Source organism: Bos indicus x Bos taurus, chromosome 13, assembly GCF_003369695.1.
Source record: "Bos indicus x Bos taurus breed Angus x Brahman F1 hybrid chromosome 13, Bos_hybrid_MaternalHap_v2.0, whole genome shotgun sequence".
In the NCBI taxonomy this organism is placed as follows: Eukaryota; Metazoa; Chordata; class Mammalia; order Artiodactyla; family Bovidae; genus Bos; species Bos indicus x Bos taurus.
This window is the reverse complement of record NC_040088.1, coordinates 28,879,970-28,901,634: the sequence shown is the minus strand read 5'-3', so window position 1 is coordinate 28,901,634 and position 21,665 is coordinate 28,879,970. Positions and strand designations below refer to the sequence as shown.

Here is a 21,665-nt window from a genome sequence, read left to right as displayed (position 1 = left end):
GGCAGCACCCCCAGAGAAGAGCTGCCAGTTTCCAATCAGTGACTTGTCCCTGAAGTCCATGCAAACCAGCCATGCCCCTCTACATTCACCCCAAAGCATGTGCTCCCAGGGGGGCAATGTCACCCCAAGGGTGCGAGAACTTGAATATTTCTGGTGATACATATTCACGATCGCCCAAAGCAGAAAACCACCCAGGTGCCCTTTAGCCAACGTAAGGGTGTATTGAGGCCCAACTGCCAGGGGGAGCCACATGCGTCCAGTGAGATACTGGCCCCAGGCCAAGGCCATCAGCTGCAAGACTCTGCTCAGGACATGCCAGAGGGGACAGGAGGCAGAAAGAGCAGGGTGGTGGGCATGGCAGCAGGGTGGAGGCATTCGGGGGACAAGGGGTCCTGTCCCATGGCAGCTATGGAGGCTGTTTGCTCTCATGACCTTGACTGTGAGTGACACCCAGACCCACAGGGAGACTGTGCTGGGCTGGAAACTGCTGGGTGAGACCCAGCTCCTGCCTGTACACACATGCACATGGACACACACACACACACACATTGCACGTCAGGAACAAAAAGAAAGCAGCTCAAGCCTGAAAGGCAGCTCGGCCGAGGTCACACCTCTCCCCTGGACCACGTGCATCCTTTCATCTGTGATGATGGACTGGCTACCCATAGACATCTGTCATCATGTAAGTAGTAAAGGAACACTTTCCTTTTGTTTAAAGAACACAGAGTGGGGAAGGAGGAAGGGGTGGGAGCGAGGGAGAGAAGGCTTGGGTCCCTTTGCTGCTTCCTTCTCCTCACCACGTGGTTGAGCGGGTCAGGACACCCCAGCATAGCCACGGCTCTGACACCCTGCTCCGTTGAACTTTTCCCAGACCAGTCCTGAAATCTCTCCACCGAGCCCTGGACATTCAGCGCTAATTCTCTGCAGCGCAGGTCCACCTCGGGCTGCTTTTAATGTGTTGTGATTTTGCAGTTTTTAACTATAGCCTCCCTGGTGGCTTCCCTCTTGGCTTCCCTGGTGGCTCAGACCGTAAAGCGTCTGCCTGCAATGCAGGAGACCTGGGTTCGATCCCTGGGCTGGGAAGATCCCCTGGAGAAGGAAATGGCAACCCACTTCTGTGCTCTTGCCTGGAAAATCCCATAGACAGAGGAACCTGGTAGGCTACAGTCCATGGGGTCACAGAGTCAGACACAACTGAGTGACTTCACTTTACTTTTTAACTATAGCCTCAGCCCTCTCCCTGCCTCTGGTGGTCTGACTCCTGCGGGCCACCTGCCCATTGTCATTGAACTGTTGGTCTCTTGACCTGGCAGGCTGACGCATTCATTTCCTTGGAAGTCCAAGTTAGGGGCTTTAAATTTTCCTTTGGTTTGTCTTTCCTTGTGTGTGTAATTTATTGATACTTTAACAGACGAGGCACCTTCGAGAAAGCAGAGGGAAACTTGTATTTTGTTCTGTGTCCTATTTTTTACTCCTATCAATCTATTAAACAGTATTTTTAGAAATATTTAAAGATAGTATCAAACACTTAAAACACAAAATTAAATACTTAACAATTAATTTTTGCAAATATTTAGTAATTGGTCACAAAAATATTTAATCAATTTCTCCCAAGTTGCTTCAAGGAACACACATCACAGGCCCAGGTCATGTGACAACAAATATTACTCAGGGCTCTGCGCTGTGCTAGTTGCTCAGTCTTGTCAGACTCTGCAAATTCTCCTAAGCAGCTGATTAAAATCACATCTCTAACAAAGATTTCTCCACTCATCTTACTCCTTAAGGAGTGAATGAAACCCACAAGTCACAGCAACAAGATGCACAGCACACAACATGAAGACTTGGAGCTGCGGGTTTCACTGTCGCTTCGTTATCTGGGTCAGGGGGAGACAGGGAGGGAGAGAGGGAAAGACAGAGAGACAGGGACAGGGTGACATATCAGGGCTTGGTCTGCAGGCTTAGCTTGGCTGTGGGAGCTGGATAGACAGGACCGGCTGAGGGAAGGTGTGGAGAATGGGGTGAGGACAGGTCAGGTTCCCTGAGGAAGGACCGGCTTCTCTCCTACATTTTTTTGCACCCCCAGCGTTGATAGTCTGGCCTGAGAAGCTGGGCACTGTATTGTAAGGCTTAGAGGCACATGGGGCTCGACAGAGGCTGAGTGGGCCCCTAGGAGGTGGAACAGCGGGTGGAACTGCTGTCCCCAAGAGGGGGATCGCCACACGTGTGGCCCCAGGGTGTGACCTCTGAGTAGAAAAATCTGTGAGGCTGTAGCTCCTCTTCTGGCCTCCAGATCTCGTGCAGAACTGTCTCTGCTGACCCCCGATCACGAACACACAGGAGAGGGGCTGCTAGGAACGTGGCCCAGCTGGCCGTGCAGGTCTCCCCTACAGCATAGCCTGGCCACAGGGTGGCCCCTCCTGGCCTCAAAAGGCAGCCTTTTGCACTGCTCCACGATGCTGTTTACTTTTTTTTTTTTTTGGCATGTTTGGAACAGGGGCCTACTTTTGGCTCAAGGGAGCCAAGTGTTGGGGGTGGGCTTTGTCCCATCCTGACCTTCCCTGGGCTCTGCCTGACTCCTCAGCTAAGGAGGGCTGCCCTGGAGGGCTAGACCAGAACTGTTGGGAGCCACATTTAGAGTCTGAAGTAAGCATGTTTGATATTTTCTTCACATTTGATTTATAAAATAAGCTTCACTAAAGCCAGATCATTCTCATGTTTCATGTCTAAATAAAAGAAGGCTCAGAAACTGCTATTTGCAAGGAATCCATGCAAATCAAGAAACACAAAAAACACTGTAGGTGCCAGTGATCTTTATTTCTGGTAAATGAAAAGCCAAGTTGAATATAATCTTTATTTTCTCTTTTAAACACTGTAAATTTCCGCATACTCTGTGATTCTGCTACTCAGAGTGGGGTCCACTGATCAGAGGCACACACATCAGCTGGGGGCTCCCTAGAAACAGGGCATTCTGGGACCTACCCAGGCCTTTTTTTTTTTTTAGAATCTGCTTTTAAACAAGTTCGCCAGGGCAAGTCTGTGCACATTATGGTCTGTGTTGGTGTCATGCTTAGAATCGTCTCATATATTTTATTGATATCATCCTGTATACTTATTGGTTATACAATTTTATATTTCAATGATCTGAAACTAATTATTATGCTGGTGTGGGGGAAAGTATTCTTAATTTTTTCTCTATATGATTAATCAGATGTCCTGATATCTTTTATTGAGCAAGTGGTTCATCATTTCCCTACTGGGGACATGCTAAGTGGGGGAAAAAAAAGCAAACTATCAAAGCAAATGCATAGGACTATTTTATATTGTCCGAAGAAGAGATACTACAGAAGAAATGAATGCCACTCCAAGGAGGGCCATCTGAGCTTTAATGGAATGAGCACAACATTGACAGCCTGGTGGAAGAACTGTGCCTTCAGGCACAGGCCTGTCCTTGAACTACCTGGTTCCCCTACAGAAAACAACCACTGGGTGATGTGGGGGCATGGCTGAGAGGTGGACACAGTACCTACACCTTAGAGGACAGGCCCAGGCTTAGCAAACCCACAAGGACAGAAAGGAGGTTAGTGGGTAGGGAGTGCTAATGGGTATGGGGTTCTTTGGGGTGAAAATGTTCTGAACCTGACTGTGGTGATGGGATGTGAATACACTGCCCCCAAAGGGCACACTTTAAAAGGATGAACCTATGTGGCATGTGCACCACACTCACCACTGGCTAGTATTCGCGACATGCATTGATTACAGGAGCGCTGCCTGTTCTAGGACGAAACCGGGCACCGCGTGTTTTTATCTACCTGACTGAGTTTTCACCTAGGCACAGACTGCCTCGTCACACCTGTACTTTGGGCCGCTGTCTCACCTGTTTGCTGTTCGGACGCACGGAACCCTCGTGTCCCGAGAAGGGGCTACCCGCACAGCAACCCGTGAATCCGTGAACTCGAGGAGGTGCATTGCTTGGAGAGGTACCTGCGACCCGATACCCGGCCAGGCCCCAGGCAGTCTGCTCCCGCGACACTGGACTACAGTGGTCTCGACTCGCGGACGCGCGAACCCAGGTAGTCCAGCCCCGCGGCCTCTGGACCCGGAGGCTCCGCCCCACCCCCTTCGCGCCCTCTACCTGCGCGCGCAGCCCGGGAGGTGGAGCCGTGGCGGGGGCGGGGCGGGGCGGGCGGTTGGCCCGGCCGGGCCGCGGGGCGGGGCCGCGGGGCTGGGGCGGGGCCGCACCCGGGAGGGGCTGCCGTTGCGGGCAGGCGGCGCAGGCGCGCTGCGGCTGGCGGTTTCCGCGCCCCCGCCCGCCCGGCCTGGCCCCGCCGGCCCGCCCGCGCGCCCCACGCCGTTGGCGCCGGCATGTCGGGCCCCGGGCCGCGGGAGCCGCCGCAGGCGGGCGGGCCGGCGGGCCCCGAGGGCGCGGACGCGACGCTGGGCGAGGCGGGGCTGAGCTTCACGACCACCGACCTGAGCCTGGTGGAGATGACGGAGATCGAGTACACGCAACTGCAGCACATCCTCTACTCGCACATGGAGGCGGCGGCGGCCGACGGCGAGCTCGAGACGCGCCTCAACTCGGCCTTCTTGGCGGCGGCGGCGCCCGGCGCGGCGGCGGGAAGCTTCGCGGCGGCCGGGGGCGCGGCAGCCGCGGCGGCCGGGGGCGCGCCGCCCGTGTACCCAGTGCTGTGTCCGCCCACGCTGGCCGACGGCGGCTTCGCAGGCGCCAACCAGTGCCTGGGCCACATCGACTTCCAGGAGCTGCGCATGATGCTGCTGAGCGAAGCGGGCGCGGCTCCCGCCGCTGAGAAGACGCCGGGCGCCGACGGCCCGGGCCCGGGCGCACCCCGGCCCAAGGCGCCCGACGGCGCCGGCAAGGAGAACGCGGAGGGCGCGCCGGAGGCGCGGGCCAAGTCGGCGGTGCGCGTCCGCCTGGAGGATCGCTTCAACAGCATCCCTGCCGAGACCCCGCCCGCCCCGCGCGGCGCGGAGCCCCCGGAGCCCGGCGTGGCTCTCAACAAGTGGGTGCATCCCCCGGCGACCGGGCCCGGCCGGGTGCGGGTGTAGACCAGGGCCCGGTGCAGAGAAGCACCAGCCTCGGTCTGGGTGTAGACCAGGGTCATGTGCAGAGGCTAGCAGCCTCCGTGCAGCTTGCATCATAACAGGGAGCAGGCCTCAAGAGGGCCTGGGGCCGACCTGAGACGTTGTGTGCTCTGTGCAGGCAGAGTGAGCAGGTCTTGCGTACACACCCCATAGCATTTCCTTTATGGTGTGCACTCTGTCTGCGTCTGCACGTGGAAGAGAGATGAGTTAAGTGCACAGATGCTCCTGAGGATCAAGGCTTTTCCCCAGATCGCCTACCTAAATGTCAGGAGACGCCTCCGCTTCCCCTTGCATTGACTCAGGCTTAGGCTGACCTCACGCTGTGCAGATACAGCCCTGGAAAGAGAGAGGTCATGTTGTGAGGCTTCGAGTGAAAAGCAGCTTCATCCTGCAGCCAGACTGCCAGCTCACAGGCACTCTCCCAGCGCCTCCTGGAGGGGAGTAACCTGTCTGCTGGGGTGTCTCCTCAGTTTTCTGACTGTCCCCACACTGTAGTTTTCCCCCCATTTTGCCCATAGTCGTCAGATTTTGGAGGATGGCAAAAAAAAACAAAACAAAACAAACCACCAGAGATTGGTGTCAGAAGTGGGATGGGAAGGGAGTTGTAACTGAAAGATAACACACAGCTTCACCTTGCATTGTGAGGAAGATAGTTTGAACTTGTCCCCTACAACACTAGTGGATAATTGTTTTATAGAGATTTCCATGATGAGGGGCCTTTCATGGTAACAGATTCGAGTTAGAATCTGTTATCTAGAAAATCTAATGTTAACCACGGAAGTGTGATACTAAGTGATTGTGGTGTTTGAGGAAACTTACCCGCCACACACACTTCACGTGTTTCTGGGTTTCTTTTGTCTTGGCAGTTTGGTTACTCTTATTCGCCATCCATCCGAACTAATGAATGTTCCTCTTCATCAACAACAAAACAAATGTACAACATTAGTGAAAAATAAAACTACTGCTGCAACTACTGCTTTGCAATTTACATACCCTCTGTTTACTACAAATGCTTGCGCTACTAGTGGAAATTCTAATATTTCACAAACACAGGTAGGGAAAATAATTTGTAAAGCTTTGCTCTTTTGTATTAAAAGGATAAGTTGTATTTTAGTTAGGTCCCAAGGATTTTTTTTTCCCTTTCATTAAGCGCAATAACATTTTGAAATCGAGAGTATTTATGTGGTTCGGGGATACTTAAAAGTGCTCATAAAAGTTCTTCAAGTTCATATGAATAGTTTTGGTGTTATTTCTGTTAAAGTGCATTTTATTTGTACGTAGAGAGAAGATTGTCACATGTTGATAAAGTTCTTATTGCTTCATTTTCTCTAGAGTTCTAGTAACTCATGTTCTATACTTGAAACTGCCAAGCATCAGGATATTGGATTGCCAAGAGCATTTTCTTTCTGTTATCAGCAAGAAATTGAATCCACTAAGCAGACTTTGGGTAGTAGAAACAAAGCTTTGCCTGAGCAGGTTTGGATTAAAGTAGGAGGTAAGTGATACGGCAGAAGCTGGCAGATGCTTTCTCTTCCTGCCTGAGCTTTGCCCTTGATGTTGGGTGGGTTTAATTGGCCATGGGTGGGAGAAGGGGGAGGTGGTTTATAAACATATGAAATAATCTTGGAAGTCTGCTTGCATTTTAGGAACCCTTTCCTCCCTCTGCTTTAGTCACCTCACTTTGAACATTCATACCAATTTTGAACATCGAGTTTATACTTGGCCTGGAAATATTCAGTTTAGAGGCTGGTTTTTCTTAACAGTAACCTCTTTAAACAGAAAAATGATAGACTTAGATACATTTTTCGTTACCTTCAAGTTGCTGACAGATGTAAAGTTTTTTTTTTTTTTAATTTCATACTTCATGAATGAGGCATGAGTCTGAAATCCGTTCAGAGATTTTAGGGGAAGAGGAACTAAAAAGCTTCTTGATGAAAGTGAAAGAGGAGAGTGAAAAAGTTGGCTTAAAGCTCAACATTCAGAAAATTAAGATCATGGCATCTGGTCCCATCACTTCATGGGAAATAGATGGGGAAACAGTGGAAACAGTGTCAGACTTTATATTTTGGGGCTCCAAAATCACTGCAGATGTTGACTGCAGCCATGAAATTAAAAGACACTTACTCTTTGGAAGGAAAGTATGACCAACCTAGATAGCATATTCAAAAGCAGAGACATTGCTTTCCCAACAAAGGTCCATCTAGTCAAGGCTATGGTTTTTCCTGTGGTCATGTATGGATGTGAGAGTTGGACTGTGAAGAAAGCTGATTGCCGAAGAATTGATGCTTTTGAACTGTGGTGTTGGAGAAGACTCTTGAGAGTCCCTTGGACTGCAAGGAGATCCAACCAGTCCATTCTAAAGGAGATCAGTCCTGGGTGTTCTTTGGAAGGAATGATGCTAAAGCTGAAACTCCAATACTTTGGCCACCTCATGTGAAGAGTTGACTCATTGGAAAAGACTCTGATGCTGGGAGGGATTGGGGGCAGGAGGAGAAGGGGACGACAGAGGATGAGATGGCTGGATGGCATCACCAACTTGATGGATGTGAGTTTGAGTGAACTCCGGGAGTTGGTGATGGACAGGGAGGCCTGGCGTGTTGCGATTCATGGGGGTCACAAAGAGTCGGACACGACTGAGTGACTGACCTGAACTGAACTGAGTGGTGGTGGTTTAGTCGCTCAGTCGTGTCTGACTCTTTGCCACTCCATGGACTGTAGTCCATCAGGCTCCTCTGTCCATGGGATTTCCCAGACAAGAATACTGGAGCAGGTTGCCATTTCCTTCTCTAGGGGATCTTCCTGACCCAGGGATCGAACCCACGTCTCCTGCATTGCAGGCGGATACTTTACCAGTAGCACCACCTGGGAAGCCCTGGTGGGGACAGTCTGCAGATGGGCAAAGGATTGAGTTGGGAACAAGAGGCCATAAGGTGATTCAGAACATTTTAGACATAAAGAAACTGCTGAAGACAAACTTTGCTTACCTCTGACGTTAACTCTCAATCCATTTTTCCTGGGAAGCATTCTTTTTCATGTTGTCCAACAATAACACAGCTCACACAGTGTGCTTTCTGAGAGCTGATGGAGAAAGGATAGTGATGGAGTGCTCCTGCTTTCTCCCACATCAGTGATTAATTTTTCCTGGTCACTGTGACGTTGTATGCGAAAGTATACGTTAACATTTGTAAGGTACAAAGGTTAATATTAAAATAGTTCCTGTACTGACTATTCAGCTTAAGAAACAAAACATCACTGATACTTGTGAATTCCCCTCTATGTCTTTTTAAAAGTTATCCCCATTCTGAAATTTGTGTTCAGCAATTATGTCACTGTAGAAGATTTGGCTTTGTATGGCACCTTGGGAATGCTCATCACCACTTGTATTAGCTAGACCCCTGTTTGATGGGAACTTGACATGTTTCTGTAGCACACGTCACAGCTATGATGTGATTACTGGTTTTGTAGAGGGAAGGAATCTCATTTGTAAGGTGAGGGCATGTTTAACCCTAAACCACTTAGGTTTTGTCCTTTTCTGAACATTGCAGTTATAGTATCAGTTGTCATTTTAGAATAATTGCATATCAAGAATTGGAGAAAATACTTCTGGGTTTAAAAAAAATCCCAGATTCCATCCTGAATATCAGGAAAATCAAATAGCTTCTTGGTTTCTCTATTCAGAGATCCCAGTTAAAATGCCTCTTGATTTAAAGGAGAGACCTTTGACAGACTCTATTGATCACATAATACTCAGTGTATTTTAATTTGGTTTATGTTCAGTTTTATAGTTTGAAACCTGGAGCTCTGTGCCAGCTGCCCCTGTGGAATACTGAGGCTTCCTGTTCAGTTCTGTGTGCACCTTACCCATTCATGTTTACATCTTGGATTGAAAATACTGAAAAATATATTCAGCATTTACGAGGGTAAGTTAAGAAGAACTGAAAAATTAAAATACCACTTTTTCCTTCTTTTGCAAAGAAGAAGCGCTATGTAAACAAGCCATAAGTAAGAGGAATCGGAGTAGGATACGTCAGTTGGACACAAACGTAGAACGAAGAGCCCTTGGAGAGATTCAGAACGTGGGCGAAGGCTCCACAGCGGCACAGGGAGCTTGGCAGTCAGCAGAGTCATCCCAGGCCACCCTTGGAGAGCAGACCCAGAGCGGGCCGCAGGGGGGCCGGTCCCAACGCAGGGAGAGGCACAACCGCATGGAAAGAGACCGAAGGTAAGGCCTGAACATCGGCAGCATAGGGTTGTCTCAGACGCCAAGCAGGTGGTGGGCAGTGCTGGTGGCAGGCAGCCTTTTGTAGAAAATGATGGTGTCGCCATTTCTATATTCAAAGGGAGAGAAAGCCGGCAGGAGTCAGCGGCCACTGTGTTTTGTGAGGTGGGAGTACTCACAACGACCCCCAGACTTGATGAATCACTGGGAACACTCGTGGCTCTGGTCTATTTTGGACAAAGAACCCAGCAGAGCCAGCAGAGGCGTGTGGGGAGAGCCAGGGGACCAGGCACCAGCTCCCAGGAACCCCTCCCAGTGGAGCCACTCGGGATGCCTGTCAGCCCCAAGCCATGGGAGTGTGTCCCCAGCCAGGAGAGCGGTTGAGAGACTTGGCGCCCTGGGATCCTACTAGTAGGGGGCTGACCGTGGGGGCCTTCCTTATCGGCTGCAGCCAGATCCCAGACCCCGGAAGGAAAGCTGGTATTTGGCATAAGCCGTGTTGTTTGCACCACGGCTTAGTCACAGGGTGGTGACTGGTGGTGGTGGGATCCCCCAAATCTGAGTTTCAAGGTGCAGGCCAGGGTCACTGGTCACTGAGTCACTCAGTTTTGTTGGGTTCTTCTAATAATGTTGGAGAAGGAGGAGGTTACAGCTTATGTGAGTTGTTTTATCTGTTGATTTTATTTGTGCTGTTTTGCATAGATCCAAAGGTGGTTATATTTTCCATTGCAGCTGGGTTTTTACATGATGATTCCCTCACATATAGTTAGTTAGTCATTTGTTGAGTACTGTACTAGTTTCTGTTTTAGGCTCAAGAACTAGAGCACTGAGCAAGACATATATTCGTCTCTGAACCTATAGTGTTGGACTAAGGCAATTTATTTCTTTTTAAAGGGAAATATTAAAGCTAGGCAGCTAGACACCTAAATATGTGTCCACACATAACTGAACTCACTGTGAATTATAATGGGCATTGTTCCCACTCTGACATGTATTTAATAAACATTTACTGAGTACCTACCATCTGACAAAAAGCCTTTTACTTACTACTACCTGTTGACAGTGAAGGTTTGAATTCTTCCTCTGCCATTTCCTAGTTTAACAACCTTCTTGTTCCTCTCGTCTCCTTATAAGTTCCTTGTGTATGAAATAGGTGTTTGAAGTGGGACGCCAGCATCAAACAAGCTGAGACGTTGGGCCTGGTGCCTGTGGTTACAGAGCATCTAGTGAATTCCCACTGTTGCTACCTTACAAAGTTTCTCTTAAATTCTGAGTGTACACATGGGAAGATGAGCAACAAGGGCCATATTGTATCAAGTGTTCCACATCAGCTCGTGCAGCACTGAGTGTAATTCGTGAAAGTTAAAAATAGTCTAAGAGTAAGCCTCCAGTTATGTAAATCATCTCTAAAAAGACCAGGTTTGGGAACATTAACAGGCTGGTAGTCTGTGTTCTAAATGAACTGGGACCCCTTGAAGGATGAGTGCTCTGAGTCCTAGCTTGTGTGAGCTCCTTGGCACCTAGCGGGCAGGTAAAGGCCTGTTGAGTGAAAGAACATTCTGCCCAGAAGAAGCACATACACAGTTTTGCTTCTGGTTTTGGGGCTTTGGGTCCATCCTTGCTCTAGAGGCTTGGAGCTGGCCCTTGCATGTACCCCAGGAGAAGTAAAGAGGGGAGACTCTCCAGGGAGTGCGACAAGGCTGAGTTGGCCCTCAAGGGGGCCTGGTGCTGCAGAGGGGATCCTGGTGAGGGAGGAGCTGCTCTTAGCTAATTCCTTGAGGAACATAGGCATTCACTTTATTCCCTTGTTCTGCATCAGCTTTTTGATGTGATTAATTTGGGTTTTGACCATAGGCGCAGAATCCGCATTTGCTGTGACGAGTTGAACCTTTTAGTCCCGTTTTGCAACGCTGAGACAGATAAGGCCACGACTCTGCAGTGGACCACAGCATTCCTGAAATATATTCAGGAGAGGCATGGAGATTCTCTTAAAAAGGTTAGTATCTAGGCCAGGAGACTTTCAGTCCTATAAATGGGTCAGTATTGCTATTTATCCTTTTCCTTGAAGATGTCCCAAACTGTCCTTTGTTTCCTGGACTTTAATATCAGATACTGAGTCCAGTGTGAGTAACACCCTGCTTGTTAATGATGGAATTATCTATTATCAAAGTACGAAGCACAGCTGGGTTTGTCCACCAACCGCAGAGCATGAGCCTGCATTGTCAGTTGTCAGCTAGCAAGGAGACACCTGCTCTGTATGGGGGCTCAGTGGGGTTTCAGAGACAGGCCTGTAGGGTGTGAATTTTTGCCCTCAGAAATTGTTGTGAAAGGGATAAAGCACAAATAGAAACAAAAAGAGGCAATTCATTGTCAAAAATAATCAAACAGTCTGGTTATCAAACGTGTTGAGAAGACAGAGCAGAGAGACCCTTCGGCCCGGGTGATGGAGGACTATGCGGGGACCTGCGGCAAGCATCTCAGTTTCTTGGTACAGTGAGCGCCTCAACCTTGACCCTGTCTTTTGGGGCTGAGGAGCCATTGATACCCTGCGAGCCAGCTGGGCTCCTGGTGGGACCTGATGCTGGATGTTAGCGAGGGTCCGACCCACCCCTTCCTTGGGGTTTCAGATGAGAGAATGTGCCCGGCAGTGGCTCCTGTGCTCTGCCTCGGGGAACCTTGGGTCCAGGTGCCTGCCTCAGACCTTGAGGTGGGGGCACGTGGTTAGTGGACAGCGCCCTGGTTTTGCTCCTGGTCCCAGCTGTCATGCTGCTGTTGACAAAGCATAAGTCTAATAAGAGAACTGAGCTGACATTGGTGTAATAAACAGGGAACCATTTCAGAACCATTTTAGAAAGAGCCTCCTATGTCTAGATCCTGGGGGCCTGAGCATGCCTCTCCCACAGCCAGCCTGTCAGGCTGAGTGCTGAGAGTTTCTCTTCTCCATTTCCTCTCCTCTGCCCATGTGCATTTCCATCTTGTGAGTTTTGTAATTTCGTCAAGTTCCTTATTTTCATTGTATATTTTTAATTGCCTTTTAAAGCCATACCTATGTTAGATTTGTGCTAATTGGATCATTTATGGTTATTTATAATGTGGTTATTCTGGTTATTTTTTTAACATTTTTTAGCAATATACTTGGTTTATTGTAATAAAATAAAGCTTCTATGTTTAAAAAAATGAATTTAATGGTTGGCTCTGTGTACCTTGTAAATGGTGAATTATTATTCATATGATTGATTCAAATATGATGATGGTGTTTACAACAACCAAAAGAACTTAACTGTCTCTATATTCAAAGATTAAATAGTTTAAAACATATTAATTTTTGTGTGTATTAGGTTTCCTGAATATTTCTGAAATTTAATTACATTGAGTTTGTAAATTGTTTCTGTGTCGGATTACAGGACCCATCAAAAAACAGGCTGAAGTAATATCAGCAATTTTGGGGAGAATTAGACTGGAAAATCCTAAACCTTTGTGTCGTTACTGTTTCGTTAGTGACGTCCCCCCTCCCACTTACATGAACATTTTTGTTCTTAAAGGTAAAATACATAAAAGTCTTAAGTAATTTGCCAAGATTATTTCAGTATACATCTCATCCCACTGCCCTTTCTGGATCACCAGGGAAGTCCAAGACTCTGCTTTTTAAGAATAGTATTTTGTCTATTTTATCTATCCTGTTTCTCACATTCTGATCTGTAAAGATGGCAGTTTTTAACAGCTTGCTGAGACTTCCACTGTGACCGCTTATGTAGTCAAATTTTTAAAAATTCTGTGTTTATTTGGAAAGGACATGCATTCTCTGGTGAATTCTGTACGTTTATTAGGTCAAGGTTATGAAATACGGTTCAGGCCTTTCTTGTCCTCTCTTTGTCTGTCACACCTGTTGTTCCGAGAGCCCGTGTGGCACTTCCCACTGTGATTCGCCGGTCCTGTCTCCTTGGGGCTCTCGTGCAGCTGAGTGTTAGGGCACCCCCTCCCCCCTGGGCCCTGAGGCTTCTCACCCCTCTTGATTTCATTAACCTTTTGCCTTTGATTCTCTCCTCTCTGTCTGTGGATGACACCAGTTTTCTTCCTCTTCCTGACTTCCTGATATAATTTCTTGACATGTAACTGTAACAATCTTTCTTTTTCCTACTAAAAATACAGATTTTATCATTGGCATTCTCCTACTTACAAATGTAATGTGAATATCAAGTTTGACCAGATATCATTTCAAGGTGTCTGATGAGTTGTAAAAATCCCTTAGAACTCAATTATTTCAATGAGGTTTTGTTGAAATAGATGCTAATTGAACCAGGCAGAGTGATAGTTTACCTTTGGTGCACTCGAGGGCAGGAGACATCCACTTGTCTCCCTCTCTCACTGTCCCTCCAAGTTCCCATGAGTCAAGTCCCAGGGACTGTGTGAGAGTCTGGATTGAGCTACACCTGAACTCTACTTCTGGCAGAACTATTGAGAATAAAGATGGCTACCCAGAGGTAGTCTGCTCATTGTGTGAAGGTTGTTTAGAAAATCTCTTGAAGAACTTTCTTTCATCTGAGAAATGATGACTTCTGTTTAGTTATTCTCAAAGGTAAACTCTACCTTCTCAAATAAATATTTTATATTTTATAAAATATATTTATAAAATATAAATATTTTATATTTCGGCTTGGGGTGTCAGAATACAGAAAATGATCAAAGCATGGTTCATTTTATATTAAGATCCACTGAAAATATTTTAAATATTGGGAAGAAAATTAGAGTATATTTATGTACAGATACAGCCTCTGAGCGTAGGTGGTTGTTGCAAATGGCAGAAGGCCTTGGGCGGGCTGGCCGTCTCGGTCACCACTTGGTCAGGCGGAGCACTCCAGCAGCTCCAGATGACTTGGGAGGTAGAGCAGTGGCAGCAGACACAGTGCTTACACTTCCCTTCGTGGTCATAAAATAAGTTTAAATCTACTATAGTCCAGCAGCAAAAAGATGACACGATTCAAAAACGGGCAAAGGACTTGAATAGACATTTCTCCAAGGAAGATGAGCAAATGGCCAATAAATACATGAAAAGATGCTCAACATCACTAATGATCAGGGAGATGCAGATCAAAAGCACTTTAAGGATATGAGATACTAGTTCACACCCATTAAGTGGTGGTGGTGGTGTTCAGTCGCTCAGTCGTGTCCAACTCTTTGCAACCCCATTGACTGCAGCACACCAGGCTTCCCTGTCCTTCAGTATCTCCCAGAGCTTGCTCAAACTCATGTCCATTGAGTCAGTGATGTCATCCAACCATCTTGTCCTCTGTTGTCCCCTTTTCTTCCTGCCTTCAATCTTTCCCAGCATCTGGGTCTTTGCCACCCATTAGGTGTGGCTATTACAAAACAAAATAACAAGTGTTTGTGAGGATGTGGAGAAATAGAAAACTTTGGGATTGCTGGTGAGAATGTAAAATGGTACAGCTAGTGGTTCTTCAAAAAGTTAAATGTAGAATTACTGTATAATCCAGCAATACCACTTCTGGGTATTGTAAATACCCATGAGAGTAGAAAACCAGGGACTTGAACAGGTACTTGTATACCAGTGTTCATAGCCACGTTATTCACGGTCACCAGAAGATGGAAACAATCCAAGTGGTGGAGATAATCCAATCAACAGGAGAATGGATAAGCAGAATGTTTCTACAGCCAATAGAATACTATTCAGCCACAAAAAGGAATGAAGTTCTGACACATGCCTCACAACATGAATGGACCTCAGAAATAGGATGCTGAATGAGAACAGACAGACACAAAAATACAAATACTGTATGATTCCACTTATATGAAGTCATCCGGTTCATACAGTCAAAAAGTAGAATGGTGCCAGAGGCTGGGGGAGGTGGATGGCGAGTTAGTATTTAATGGGGACAGAGTTTCAGTTTGGAAAGATGAGAAAGTTCTGGAAATAATGATGATGATTACACAACTTTGTGAGTGTACTTAAGCCACTGGATTTTACACTTATGAATGGTAAAAATGGCAAGTTTTATGTTATATATATTTTACCACAATAAAAATAGATAAACCTAGACTTAATTGTGTAAGAATGCTGTTCTTTAAAAAACAAAAAAACGGAAATGGATACACGCACAAAAATGGAGAGACTGGAATAATGAATGCCTGTGTCCCATAGCTCAGCCTCAGGCATAACTTCATTTTACCGATTCATCCCCATCCTCCCACCCTCACCAAATTATTTTAAAGTGTTTCCAGGTGTCACATCTCTTCATTTGCAAATGTGTCTCTAAAAAAGGAAAGTGCTGGTTACAAGCACAACCGCATCATCATCCTCTTCCTTAATCTCAATCCCTGTCCAGATTTTTCTGGCTCACAACTGTCGTTTTACAGTTGACTTATTTGAGTCAGTATCCAAACACTGTGTTTGGTTCATAGCTCTTAAATATCTTTTAATATGCAGTGGCTCCCTTTCCTATTTTCCTTATTGTTTTTTAATTGATGAGGTTGAAAGTCACTGAATGAAATTTGGGTCTGCTCGCCTGCACACAGTGAAGCCAATCTACTGACACCGGGTTGCGGTGAAAGAAAGGGGCAACATTTATTGCAGGTGCCAAACAAGGAGTCTGGGTGGCTTATGCTCGAATGACCCGAACTTGTTTTGGCGCCTGCAATAAATGCTGCACTTTCGTTCACCACAACCCGGTGTCAGTAGATTGGCTTTACTGTGTGCAGGCGAGGGAACCCAAATTCTGTTCAGTAACAGATTTTGGCACCCAGATGCAATGGAAATCCCATCTGGGTCATCAAATATTGTTAAACCAAACTTGGGTCTGCTCACCCATGTGCAGTATTACATGTCATGATTAGTTATACTCTGTGACAACATCAGAGAATTTTTTCCATATAATGTTTCTCATGTAATTTAACATACTAAATAATGTCAATTAGTTTAATATTTCCTCCCTGAGATGCCTCAGGAGTCTTCTGGAAAACTCAGAGTCAGCTAGTTTTAGTAGCTGTTATCAAAAGCAGTGGTTATCAAAAGCAGCTCAATATTCCAGGAAAACTTTGCTCCCTTAACAGAGAGGGAAAACCACATTGAGTCTTGCACCAGCTTACTTTTAATAGCAAACTTCATTTACTTAATTCATTTCAGTCTAATCTGAGGCCATCTTGACCACATGCAAAACTCTTAAGATTCTTTTTCCACAAACCTTCCATCACTTTCTGTATCCGTGTTAGTTTGTCCTTTATTTTTTCCCACCCAGAGACCAGAAGCCCTGGGACAAAACAATTTGCCCTTTACCCCCTGAACAAAGATATTTCCATTTTTTATATCTTCTCTCACTGAGAGTGTATATCCTACTTGCTTTACACATTGAAATCCTTGCTTTACTACTTTTAGAAGCTTAATTACATATGTATTACAATTTTAACCCTTAAGAACTTTAATCTCTAGTGAAAACCAAGAAGCAAATAATTGAACCGTTCTTTACATCACCATGGGCTTCCCTGATGGCTCAGTTGGTACAGAATCTGCCTGCAACGCAGGAGACCCCAGTTCAATTCCTGGGTTGGGAAGATCCTCTGGAGAAGGGATAGGCTACCCACTTCAGGATTCCTGGGCTTCCCTCGTGGCTCAGCTGGTAAAGAATCTGCCTGCAATGCAGGAGACCTGGGTTTGATCCCTGGGTTGGGAAAATCCCCTGGAAAAGGGAAAGGCTACCCATTCCAGAATTCTGGCCTGGAGAATTCCATGGACAGTATAGTTCATGGGGATCACAAAGAGTCAGACATGACTGAGGGACTTGCACTTCACTTACATCAGCATGTTTTGATTGGCAAACATACAAACACATTCTGTAACCTCTAAAAGCATACGTTTTCCTACAACTTTTCAATTTAATGTGGGACAGGACATGTGTCTAATAAGCCCGAGCATCTTTAGTTTTTTTTCTCAAAGAAGATGAAAGAAGGTGAACTTAGGCTTGTCCAGTGATCAGTGCTAATGCTCAGAAGATCTGAGCTCCTTGTTTGGTACCTGCAACAAACACCGCACTTTCCTTCACCACACCCTGCTGTCAGTAAACTGGCTTTACTGTGCATGGGCAAGTGGACCCAGATTTGGTTCAGTGAGTTTCAGTGACCCAGATGGATCCTGTCCAGCACCTGAGCACCTTTTCTCAGGGGCAGCACCAGGCGCTTGCCACCGACCGGGCGTCCTTGGCCTATGGCACTTCTGGTAAAGGAAAACAAGGTGCTCACATTGGCGAGTTGAGACGTCTTTGGTAAGTAATGGAACTGATGTGTGGCGACACCAGAGTATTCTTCCCTATCACATTGACTTCAGCTGCAGAGGAGTATTCATTGGGATTTTCCCTTTTGGACTAAGTAAGGCTTTGTCATGTGGCTTTGTTTCTGATGGCCACTGGTTAGGAACTCCCTCTTTTGAGACTAGGGAACTTGAGCCTTGAGAGACAGGTTTGCCTTGACTTGTTGGTTTGCTTGGTATTTGACAACACTGGCCATGAATAATTAAGTGTGAGTGATCAGTGCTCTGTTCTATCTTGTAGTCTAGGGTGTATTTTACAAAACTGTTAAATGTTCAACTATGCTTCTATAAAAAGAAAAGTGATTTTTTTTTAAACACCACATGGCCACAACATTCTTCATTCAAACTCTAGAGAAAATTGGTTAAGATGAAACTGTTGAAATTCTGAAACTGGTTTTTTTTGCCTATCAGAGAAAACTGGCTTAGATATTTTCTCAGTATCATGACCCTCAGAGATCAAAATATTTCTAGGAGAAACCCTGAAGTTACAACTGTTATCATGTTCTTGAAATGCAGACACAACTCACAGTGCCTGTGACTTTAGTTGTGGGTTAATTAGTAGAAGTACAAATCAAAGGGGGAAGAGAGAAAGAGCCTTTTTAAAATCAAGTAAATTCAGCGTATCCCAACTGTTACGAAGTTTTACCTTTGCTGGGTGAGTTGCCAGGACGCTGGTGGTCACGATTTCTTGTCTTTTCATTTGCATTTTGTTTGTTGTTAAAACAGGAAGCTTTGGGGACCTTCAGGGAATGCTTGGATTCGCCTTTTGTTTTTGTGTGCGGGAATCCTGTTCTATGTGTATCTGTGTTTGCATTTGTCTTGTGTGTAAGTGTGCCAGCCCTGGGGACGCAAGCTCACTTCTCAAATGCAGCCTTTTGTGGTACATTCTCCAGAATTGGACTGCTTTCAGTCACAAACCAGTAAAATGTACAAAAAATGATTTTCCTTTGTAATATGGCCTGGCCGTAATACTCTGTAGATTTAGGGAAAAGATGGCTTGCTAATGGATACCTAAGTTTTGCTACTGTTATACAGCTTGCTGCTGCTGCTGCTGCTGCTAAGTCGCTTCAGTCGTGTCCAACTCTGCGATCCCATAGACGGCAGCCCACCAGGCTCCCCCGTCCCTGGGATTCTCCAGGCAAGAACATTGGAGTGGGTTGCCATTTCCTTCTCCAATGCATGAAAGTGAAAAGTGAAAGTGAAGTCGCTCAGTCATGTCCGACTCTTAGCAACCCCATGGACTGCAGCCTACCAGGCTCCTCCATCCATGGGATTTTCCAGGCAAAAGTACTGGAGTGGGGTGCCATTGCCTTCTCCGATTATACAGCTTAGGGCGGTTTTATAATAGAGATAGAGAATGGGATAATAGTTATAAACTGATAAGTTTTGTATTGAAATACAAGCTATGTGATCTTTGGATGGGTAATGTCTGTATAATATTATCATAAATAATAAAATAGAGATAAATGGGATAAAAGCTTTCAGATGAACTCTTTAGGAATAATTATGTATTAGTTTTTCCAAATTTTTGGTAACTTGAAACTAGTTTTGCTCAACTAAGTTCTGTGACAGAAATTCATTAAAGGTCTAAGTCATTTTTCATTAAGATAAAACACTGAACATTGATTGCTGGACAAGTCTAAGTTCACCTTTTGTCTTCTGAGAGAGAAAAAAATCTTAAGTTATTTGGGCTTATTAGACACATGTCCTGTACCACATTAAATTGAAAAATTGTATCATAGGAAAATATATGCTTTGAGAGGTTACAGAATGTGTTCTTAAGTTTGCCAATCAAAACATGCTGATATAAAGAACAGTTCAATTACTTGCTTCTTGGTTTTCACTAGAGATTAAAGTTTTTAAGGGTTAAAATTGTAATAGATATGCAATTAAGCTACTAAAAGTAATAAGGGAAGCATTTCAGTATGTAAAGAAAGTAGGATATTCACCCTCAGTGAGAGGAAGATATAAAGAATTGAAATATCTTTGTTCATGGGGTAAAGGGAGAATAGTTTTGTCCCAGAGCTTGTTGTTTCTGAATGGGCAAAAATAAAGGACAAATTAATATGTATACAGAAAGTGATGGAAGGTTTGTGGAAAAGGAACCTTAAGGAAAGTGTTTTACATGTGGTCATGATGGGCTCAGATTAGACTGAATTGAATTAAGTAAATGAAGTTTGCTATTAAAAGTAAGGTGGTACAATACTCGATATGGTTTTCCGTCTCTATTAAGGCAGCAAAGTTTTCCTGGAATATTGAGCTGCTATTGATAACAGGTTGTAATAAGTTTCCTTCTCTAACTGACTCTGAGTTTTCCAGAAGACTCCTGAGGCATCTCAGGGAGAAATAAACCAATTAAGATTATTCAGTATTGTATATTACATGAAAAACTTTATACGGAAAAGAATTCTCTGCTGAAGTTGTCACAGAGTGTTAAGTTCTCACGACATGCAAAGCTTCATGTTGGCGAGCGGGCCCAACCTGTGGCCTGTGGGACTTCCCGCCTTCTACATCTCACAGGCCTGTATCTTTTGTTTCCTGGAGGCCTGTGAGCCTCAGGTTGTCTGCTTGCACTCGCCTTCTCCTTTTGTGAGCTTGAGACAGATACAGCCATTAAAACCGAGGCCTTTTCTAAAGCATTTAGAGGTAGAGTGGCATTAACTTGACCCACAGCCAGTAGGATACTGGGGAGTCACCTCAGTCTGGCACTTAGCAGCAGGGGGGTGGAGACTGTAAATGCCCCTGGTGGGAGGGGTGCGTAATGGTACACGGGGTCTGTGTGGGGTGGTGGAAAGTTCTGGAAATGGAAGTGGTGATGGTTTGCACAAGAGTGTGAACATACTTAATGCTATTGAATTGCACACTTCCAAATGGTTAAAATGGTAGAGTTTATGTCTGTGTTACCACAATGAAAATAAAAACTATGGGTGTTTTTTTGAACATCAGAAGGGTTTACAATATGGTCTGGCATTTTGAGAATCTTTTGGAAAATGAAATAAAAATACATGTAAAGGTAACCAAGGAAAGTGTTTGAATCCCCATCTTTATCCCCTTACAAGATGTGACATATATTTGTGACACCTTAACTATATGTTTTGATGTAGTTTAGCTCTTAATGTCAACCTTTTGTGTTTTTGAAAATAGCAGTTTTCATGTTTGTGCATACAGTACATTGATGGTCTTGTCTCGATTTTAGGAATTTGAGAGTGTATTTTGCGGTAAAACTGGCAGAAGGCTAAAGTTGACCAGACCAGACTCCCTGGTGACATGTCCTGCGCAGGAGAGTCTACAGAGCAGCCCAGCTGTGGAGATCAAGTGATGGACGTGAACACTGGTTCCTGGGCAGTAGACAGCCACGCCTTTGTGACACGCAAACATCACCTCGACCCTGGACTTCCGCTCTGACAGTCTAACTTGAGAGGGACGTGTCTCAGCTCATGGGACTCTAATGTGGACTTTGAAAGCCCATTTTGTAGAAATATTTATCTAGAACAAAATACTTACCCATTTATGTCCTCTTAGACCTTTTGGGGATGAAGACATCTTGACGATTAGTAAGTAATTTTTCAATTATCAGTCTGATTCCATCATGTTTTCTTAACATGATAACTTAAAAAAATTAACATCCTTTGTAATTTCTTTAGTCTTAAAAGGTACATTGCTTTTTACTTATTTTATTTACATTTTAGATATGCCCCGTTAGCAACTAGAATGAGTTAAATTTTTCTTAACTGTAAGTAGTTTGGGAATTTTATTTCTTTTGTTTATCACTTCCCCTTGTAATGATTTCCAGCTGGACCGAACTTTATTGCAAAATGCAGTCCTCTTTCAAACTTTTTTGCTGGAAATTTTCCAGAGACCTCCTTTAAAGGTACTTTTGTCCATAAATGAAATATTGTCACAGTAGTATTGCTTCAGTGCCCTCATTTTCATAGAGTCATTACGTTCTGTGTAATAAACTGTAATGTTTGGAACTGAGTTTTTCAAATGAGTGGCTTTATTTGTTACAACAGATAATCCCAATAGGCT

The 21,665-nt window shown here is 45.3% G+C and overlaps 1 protein-coding gene across 2 annotated transcripts; it reads left to right on the top strand.

Annotated features, from left to right (window-relative positions):
- The first annotated feature begins 4,348 nt into the window (after positions 1–4,348).
- Positions 4,349–21,614, top strand: TCFL5 (transcription factor like 5). 2 transcript variants are annotated; one of them, XM_027559099.1, is made up of 6 exons: positions 4,349–5,021; positions 5,970–6,156; positions 6,436–6,598; positions 9,082–9,325; positions 11,177–11,318; positions 20,833–21,614. In XM_027559099.1, exons 1-6 carry the CDS (start codon positions 4,363–4,365, stop codon positions 20,953–20,955), a joined length of 1,518 nt encoding a protein of 505 aa, XP_027414900.1. In that variant the 5' UTR covers positions 4,349–4,362; the 3' UTR covers positions 20,956–21,614. The 2 variants fall into 2 exon arrangements, with proteins under 2 accessions (XP_027414900.1, XP_027414899.1); XM_027559098.1 differs by having other exon boundaries at positions 9,079–9,325.
- Positions 21,615–21,665: the final 51 nt, after the last annotated feature.